The following is an 8,788-nucleotide window of genomic DNA, read 5'->3' as shown; positions in this document are numbered from 1 at the left end:
TAATGAGTCTGATATAAAAGGAGCAAGTTGAAAAATGGATGGATCCAGAGTTTCTCCAAGGATCCATTAAGACTCCATTAAACATGATTGTGAAATAATGATGACTAGTACTCTTGCCTGGAGAATCCCAGGGACGGGGGAGCCTGGTGGGCTGCCGTCTCTGGGGTTGCAGAGAGTCGGACACGACTGAAGCGACTTAGCAGCAGCAGCAGCTGGTTGGAGTGATGTGAGCTTGCAGCAGGTGGAATGAAGATTCCCGAGTTCAGGTTTAATCAATTCATATTTCACAGGGTGTGAAATACTGGGATAAAACCCCCTGTCTTCACAGTTAGGACTGGGCGCCTGCAGAGTGAACGAGATGAGACACCACAAAAATGACAACTCTCTTCGGGGGGTTGTAGTGAAAGGATACACCCCTTGGAGGTGGTGGGGGCGGTGGTGAGAGTGTGTGCGGGGTATCTGGTGACAGAAACCATGCACGCACACTAGTGCTGAATGCGCCCACAGGCTCTGCACTGCCAAGGTTCGGAGCGCCTGCTCAGTCACGGAGAGACTGTGCGGAAGACCACCGAGAGGGAATACCAGTACCCACCAGACTTCCTAGTAGAGTCAAAGAGCGATGATGCGCATGCGCCTATCCACCCAAGGCCCAGGACCAGCGGCGGGAAGTTGGTTTACTGAGTGGTATCTGAGCAGCTTGAAGACGGATTGGAGCCGACGGACCAATAAACAAACGCCTCATTGGCTTAGCTTGCTCAGGGTCCCAGTACTCTACCTTCCCATTTGCTTAGCTTGCTCAAGGTCCCAGTTCTCCACCTTCCCATTGGGTCTTTCAAGCAGAGCAGGGGCGTGGCTCTCGGGACTCCGCCCCCCGCCTCGGCCCAGCCTCGGGGTCCCGGGCTGAGGGAGCCGGAAGGAAGTGAGCGGGTCCCGCCCCTTTCCCCTTCTCGTTTCCGTAGGAGCCACGGCCGCTGCTACCGCCGCCGCTGCGTGTTCTCCGGAGTCTTCCTGCAGTACCCTCGGTCCCCGGCCGCGCGGAGCCGGGATGCACTGCTCCTGCTGTGGGTCCTCATCATGGAGACCAAACGGGTGGAGATTCCCGGCAGCGTCCTGGACGATCTCTGCAGGTACCGTGGCACCCCGCGCTGCTTCGGCCCCCTGTCGTCCGCTGCTTTTCTTTTTGCCCCCTCTCAGTTTCGGCGACCCCGGAGACCTCCGCGTCTCCTCTCCCGGTCCACATCCTTGTCCCGGCTTTCCCGTCCCGCCTCTGCTCCCTTTCCCTGTCGACTTTTATCTCCGACGACACCAACCTTCTTTTTCCGCTGCTGCCTCCCTGTTTCTCACGCACTCTTCTCCATTCCTCCTCTCGCAGCGCTGGGATTTCCTCATTTTCTTAGTTACTCAACTAGTTTGCTTTCCCGCAAGCGAAGCAGCTTCGCTAAAGCCTGGGTCTTAGGCATTTTGGGGGCTGCCCCTCCCCCTCCCGTTGCTTTTTCTGACTGACTTCTGCAGACCGTCTTAGTCTCTCTTCCCTCCATCTCATTCCCTAGTTGTGTTGAAAGATCCCAAGGTTTTTACTTGGAGTCCCAGCTTTTCGGACCTACGTAGAGAAGTTTTCAAATTTACTCCCCGCCCCGGGGGGGTATTCTTATACGTCCGTGGCGTTCTCTGTAAATTGCTGTGAAAAATTACTCTCTTGTTCATTCCCAAACTTATCCTTGGGAGTGAGGGGAAGAAAAGAAGTCTAGGGTTGCTTTTTCCCTCCATCTCTTCATTGTCTTTCTTGAACGGTATTCTCAGCTGCTGGGTTTTAACGGATGGTATAATTTTACAAGAGAAATTTTCTGCGTTCTTCTCTCTTGTTGGCTATAATTTCAGATAGCCAAGCAAGTGTACTTTCACTTTCAAGCATGTGTAAAATAGACTTAAATTTTTACTTCAGGAAAAGGAAATGTTTTTGGTGTAGTAATAACCTGAGTTGTCGCTGGTGTAAGTGGGTTGTGAAATAATTTAAATTACAAATGAATACAAGTTTTGATTAAAACGACCACTTTTCACTGTATTTATGTCTTGAAGTCTGGCTTTTAGTAGTTGTGTTGCATTCACGACTTTAAGGGGAAAGGAAGAACTGATACTAGTGGAGTTACCGCTGCTAAGTCACCTCAGTCGTGTCCGACTCTGTGCGACCCCATAGACGGCAGCCCACCAGGCTCCCCCGACCCTGGGATTCTCCAGGCAAGAACACTGGAGTGGGTTTCCATTTCCTTCTCCAGTGCGTGAAAGTGAAAGTGAAAAGTGAAAGTGAAGTCGCTCAGTCGTGTCGGACTCGTCGCGACCCCGTGGACTGAAGCCTACCAGGCTCCTCTGTCCATGGGATTTTCCAGGCAAGAATACTGAAGTGGGGTGCCATCGCCTTCTCCGTGTGGAGTTACTACTGGGTGCCAACCAGACACTGGCTGCTCTCTTCACGTGTATCATTTAATCCTCAAAATAACCCTGTTTGGTAGATGGAGTTTTTTCCATTTTCATCTGTCAGACTCACATTGTAATTTATACAAGGTCATTTTCATCTTAATTTAGAAAATCAGGATTTGCCTTTTTCTTTCTAATGCCTGTGCCTTTTTTTCTTAACATTGGTGGATGAAATAGAAAGTCCTCTCTAATGTTATTACTTCACAAAAGTACATGTAGGTAAGTAAGACTAATTCTGCAACCACTAAGAATTAACGTCACTGTACTTTAGTGATGATACGGTTATAACTTAAGAAAAAAAGAGGTTTGATGTTTGTTAGATAAATGACTGGGAGAACATGTCAAAAGTGGAATTATGGTTTTTCTGATTCATCTTTCCAAATTTTTTTTAGAGGATGTACATTTTATAGTCAGAAAAATTAAATATGAGTAGTATTAGGAAAGATGAGCAATAGTTATGTATGAATTAATAGGGATACAGGTGGTTTAGAAAAGATAGGTAATTTATACTTTTTACAGGCATCTAAACTAATTGTCCCATTGGTGGTGGTTTAGTCGCTAAGTCGTCTCCGACTCTTGTGATCCCATGGACTTCAGCCTGTCAGGCTCCTCTGTCCATGGGATTCTCCGGGCAAAAATACTGGTGTAGGTTGCCATTTCCTTCTCCAGGGGATCTTTCTGACCCAGGAATCGAACCTGGGTCTCCTGCATTGCAGGCAGATGATTTACCAACTAAGCTGTGAGGGAAGCCCAATTGTTCCATTAGTATTGGGTTTATATTGTATATTACGGAAGACTGCATCATTTAAAGAAGTCACATCGACCCTTATGAAGGTGATTTGATGTGTGTAATCCTACTTAAAAATAATGGTGTTTTGTAGACTTCATGTTAAACATCTGTTAAGTGTTAAAGATTCTTACTTGATTTTCTAGTTAGTGTATATTAAAACTATTTTATACAGATCTTTTGGAATAGAGAAAACTTTCTTTTTTTCCTTTAAGGAAATTTTTGGTAGTTACTGTTTTTTGGACCCACGTGGTTGATGTGTTTAAAAATTAGGGCTAGCTACTTGATAAACTAATAGGAAACGGTTATCCAACCAAACTTGGGTCTACTTGCTTGACATTCAGCAAAGCCTGTACTGATACAGAATTGTGGTACAGGGAAGTACTGGTGCTTTCACTGCTGGGCCTTGCAAGGAAGAATGGCAGTTCATGCTTAAAAGGCAGACTTAAGGGGAAGATGAGGGACAGGGTCGTGAGTCATCAGCTCATGGACCTCTTTCTGATTAGGTGGTGGTGAGGTAACAGGGTGGCATTATAGAATTTCAAATTATCAGCCTGGTTTTAAGGGTCTGAGGTCTGCTTGGTGGTGGTTAGCATGTAGTTGGCTTCTTCCACCTGGTGAGGGTTTTAGTTTTTACAAAACAACTGAAGGATATGGCTCAGGATACTACGTACAGGCCTTGCGCAGGAACTAAAGGTCCTTGACTTTGTTTTATGGTTAAGCTAGTATTATCTTGTCTTGCTTAACTGCGTTCCTTAGTCTTCTGCATTTTCTTGCTTCTCTGAATCAAATTTAGCTTAGGAGGCTAAAACTTTCCTTTAAATAAGAGGTGAGAGAGAGAGGGTGGGGATGTCCTTGATGACTCCTGCTCCATTTCAGAACCAAATAACCATTTCTTAAAACTTCAGGTTTTAAAAGTAATACCATTTTCAAGTTAATGTTCACAATATCTTTGATTAATTTAAAGATTTTTAATATTAACACTTCTGGCTTTTGCTTATGGGCTCTATCAGAAAATTTCACACTTATTTTCTATGAAAATAAAGCTTAAATTGAAAAAGTTTAGTTTTTTGTACTTTTTTAACATCTTTTTTTTCTATTTTTTTTGTACTTTTTAAAGTGCCTCTTGATTTACAAGTTTGGTTTTGACTCTTGTTTTCACTCCCTTTGTATTTTCTCCAGTTTTAGTTCTTCTTTTTTGGTATCTTTAAGGTTTTTTCCTTTTATTATTTTGATCTTTGATAAAACATAGTCCTGCTAATCGTGTCTAGTTTAGTTATTGACCATATGTTTTGGGGAAATGTAAAATTTGAGAGTGATTTTTACATGAGAAATTAGAGCAAGAGACTTAAATTTTCAAGATATGACTTTGTGACCATTAGACAGCTTACCTAAGAAATGGAATGTTATTTTTCAGGTAGTTGAGTATGGGGTATTTCATTTACAGGAATATTGTGCAGCCATTAGAAATTCCTAAGGCAGTTAGCAAACAGTAAACTGAAGGAGGGTATTTGTGTCTTGAAAATGTACACAATATACTACTGAGTGTAATAACTAGTCATTTGGTGCTCTGTGTTAAATTTTTAAATGTTTTTGTGAATACATGTTTGTGTGCATGCACAGAATTCTGAAAGTATATACACCAAACTGACGAAACTGGTAACTTCTGGGTGAAGTGGAATTGGAGGACAGCAAGGAAGACTTGTCTAAAATGCTTTGGTGAACCAAAACTGCTTTATAATACAGTATGTTTGCGAATGTAAAAGTAAATCAGCACCATTGTATGGTGGGTGATATTCGTCTTTGGTGCACCATGGTTTCTTTCTTTTTTTTTTTAATTAAAAATTTTTTTTTACTTTACCATATCGTATTGGTTCTGCCACACATCAACATGAATCCGCCACGGGTGTAAACTGCACCATGGTTTCTAACGTTAAAAGTTAAAAATATTTTTCAGTATCATTTAAATAATCTTATTAAAGATTTGGAAAGCATGATTTTAAAGTAAAAACTGAAAACTGCAGTTTGGTAAGTTGTTCCTCTTAAAGAAGAGTTTGAAGTTATTTATTTAAGTCCCTTTAAGAATTAAATGGTAAGGTCACTCCTGTGTTAAAAGGAGAAAGGTATATTCTGGCAGCTAATATTGCTATTTTGGTGATCACATAGGTTAATGAAATAACCATTTAAGTGTTCATTTCACCTGAAACATTTTTGTGTTAATTTCAGTCCCTGAGCTAATGCTTTTTCTATATGTGGAAACATTGAAAAGATGACTTTTTTGTGAGGTGGAGAAATTTTTCCCATAACAAAATATTGTGAAAAGCATTTTACTTTAGCTTTTAAAATATACACATGTATGTATATACACACACTTTTAAATATATAAAACACATCACAAACGTTCACAGAATGAAAGCATTGAAGTTTAATTTTCCTGTGTAAAATTTTTTTTCTTAAAAGTTTCTAAAAAGTTTGCCTTTAACTTTTAAAATGTACTCATCTGTAAGGTATTTTTGTTTTTAAATCAAACAGTACAGATGACTTTGTGAACTGAAAAGCAACAATCTCTCGCCCTACCCCTTACATCCTAGTTCTGCTCTGCAGACTTTACCTGTTTTGTGAAGTTTTCTAATGGCTATTTCAGTATTTTAAAGTTTACTTGTACCCCTTTCTATCAACTTTAGATTGAGGATTTAGTGTCTCTTGGTAGACTATTAGGTGGGACTGTAGTTTACACTTACTGTTGCTCTTGTCCTACTTCCAGTGCAGTTATATTACTACTTTAAATCGTTCCACTGGTTATCTTTGTGACTTTACTATGCTTAAACGTTTTATTTCTGTTCTGTGAACATCAGTGTCTCTTGAGTCTGTATTTGGTAGGGTGAGGCAGTTAGTGCCCCATCATTTCTTCCGTTTCTTTTCTTACCTACTCCCTCAGCTTCTATCCAGGTGACTTACAAATTAAGATCGATAGTATTTATGTTACATTTTGTAACATTATGAAATCTTAAACATTCTGCTACTGGTTGATTGTAGGGGGTGAACAATAATAAAGGCATTTGTTATACGTCATGACTGTAAATACTTTTCATAGTAGAGGCAAGTCTACAATGGCTAGGATTCTGAACATAGTCAAGATCCTTTTTTAAGAATCTTGAGAGAGAATTTCTTTTTTTTTTCTTTTGGATAAAGACGCATATGCTTTGTTCATTATCCCCTGGTTCCTTCTAACTGTTCTTTAATATTTTTCCCCCTTTTGTTCTAACTTTGCTTCATGTGTGGACTGTGATTCTCTTGTACATTTACCCTTCTCCCTGAAAATGCCCGTAGTTTCTAGCTGCCTTCCACCATCACACCCTTATTTGCTCCTTAGATATCCTTGGTCTTGCTCTCAGTTGTACCATCTGCTCTTCTGCTGAATCCTTTTTTCCTAGGGAATGCTGTCTTGGAGATCTTCACCGTCTAGTCCAATCTGCGCTGAACTAGAATTCCTTTTCCCAGCTCTCCCAGGTTGTGTCTCTTCTCTCTGAATCCTGTTTATGCTTTATTTTCATTCTTGTTTTGCTGATTTACATTCTAAAGTTGTTTCTTTGAGAGGATCATTAGGGAGCAAGCTTTCTGAGCCTGTATGGGACTGAAATGTCTGACTGAAATGTTTCTCTTCTCACAGTTAGGTTTCCAGGTGGCCCAGGGCCCACACTTGCAGTATCAGGTTCCAGGAGATATCCTTGACAACACTTTTCTTCAGAGCCAGTTTTTTAAAATGAGTTTAATTTTTTCTTTGTCTTGAATTAGGTTTTCCTGAAACGTTGGGTGGTTTTTTAAGATGTTTAAGATGGGGCTGTAGAGGCTTCTTTATGAGAATAGATAGGGAGCTGGCTCATAAACGGTGGGGAACCTTTGAATACCAGTGTGCAGGAGTTTTGTTTTGGTGTGCCAACACTCAAACCTGTTTTCTAAAGTTAGGCAAGAGTCTTGGGTGTTGTTCTCCCTCCCATACCTTTTGTAGGAAAACTCCTGACTGTCAGGAATGAACGAAGTGTGGATGGTCTCCTACTAATAGACTTTGCTGTTATGTTAGCCTTTTTAAAAGTTTTATTCTCATCTTGCAGTGTATCTGCAGGACTTCTCTGGACTGGGATGGGACTGGGATTGCATTTCTCTGTTTTGGGTGTTTTTGTACCCATTTTAGATCGTGGTGAGTATCCTCCCGAAATGTGTTGTCATATGGATTTCTAGTTAAAGATAGTAGATTGTGCACAAGCATCTGCTCCACTAAAAGGTAAAAAATTTCAAATGTATAACCCCACAAGAAAGGGAAGAATGGATGAAGAGATGAGCCACAAAATTTGGAAGCTCTACAGCAGAAGTGAAAGTGGCGTGTGGCTTAGCAGACCCGACAGACTTGTGACAGAGCGAATATTGTAGTGGTCACTCTGCTCAGAATGAGAGGATGTTGGAAGGCGGCAGAGATGAGGTGGCGAGTACTGTGCACATCCTGGAAGCCGTCCCTCTTCCCCTGCTCGGCTCCCAGAAAGTGGCAGCCTGGCCTTTGCCTCCTGACGGATCGGAAGGTTTTTGTCTAGGTGATCTGACTAGCCCATGAGGAAACACCTGAAGATACTGACATTGGAAGTTACTCTATCAAATGGCTCAGCCTAATCCCCTTTAATGGTCCCTCATGTTTGAGAAGCCTCCTAAGAAAGCTTTGTGGTCTGTTGCATTAAGTATGAATATCTGAAATAGGCCTCAACGCAGAATGTAGACCTTAAAACTAGCAATGAGAAGGAAAAACAACTGGAAAGAATCAAACTGTGCAGGTAGGAGAAGAAAAAAAACCCAAAACTACTCCTTAGAGAGAGAGGTTTTTATAGTCATGTAATAGAATAATCTATGAAAACATAATTTAAGCAATTAAAAATAGCCTTTGGAATTTTAAATATGAGAGTAGAAACAAAAAGCCCAGTAGGTGGCTTGCAAGAGACTGTTTCCCAGAAAGTAAGGGTTTTAGAAGCTAGAGGTAGGACATAACAGAGAAAATTGGAGACTCAAAGGATCATTGCACAAGTCTTACAGTACTGAAGGAGGTGAGCTTCCAAGTAGATGAAGTCCATTGAGTGAGTGATACAGTGGATGGAAAAGAGACAGCTAGGGAATTTTAGAACATGAAGGACAGAAGGAAGAAGCTGGAAGCTTCCAGTGAGAAAAAAGGTTGGACAAAGGAATTGAGGTGGCTTCAGTCTAACACATCAAAATTGGAGGCTGGCAGGAAAGAGCACTGTCTTCAGGATTCCGAAGGAAAATGATTTCCAACCTGGAATTCTTTACCTAGCCAAATTGTCAAGTGTGAGGATAAAGATATTTTCAAATTCACTATGTCTTCATATTTATCTCTCCTGCATTCTTTGTCCAGAAGGCGTGGAAGGTGGTACTAAGTGAAAATAAGGAAGTACCTTAATCAGGAGGAAGACAGGGTGTAAGAACATGAGGTCTAGTGTAGGCCAGAAACGTGGGAACCATAGGATGCTA

At 41.3% G+C, this 8,788-nt stretch overlaps 1 protein-coding gene across 1 annotated transcript in view; it reads left to right on the top strand.

The window, feature by feature from the left end:
• Nucleotides 1-937: 937 nt before the first annotated feature.
• The window catches only part of DCP2 (decapping mRNA 2), a 62,761-nt gene continuing 54,910 nt past the window's right edge, over nt 938-8,788 (top strand). The window contains exon 1 of the mRNA XM_019968006.2: nt 938-1,127. Coding sequence (XP_019823565.1) covers nt 1,075-1,127 — 53 coding nt within the window. The 5' untranslated portion in view covers nt 938-1,074. The remainder of the gene's footprint in view (nt 1,128-8,788) is intronic.

Source organism: Bos indicus, chromosome 10 (genome assembly GCF_029378745.1).
Source record: "Bos indicus isolate NIAB-ARS_2022 breed Sahiwal x Tharparkar chromosome 10, NIAB-ARS_B.indTharparkar_mat_pri_1.0, whole genome shotgun sequence".
In the NCBI taxonomy this organism is placed as follows: domain Eukaryota; kingdom Metazoa; phylum Chordata; class Mammalia; order Artiodactyla; family Bovidae; genus Bos; species Bos indicus.
This window is presented reverse-complemented; position numbering and strand designations above follow the sequence as displayed.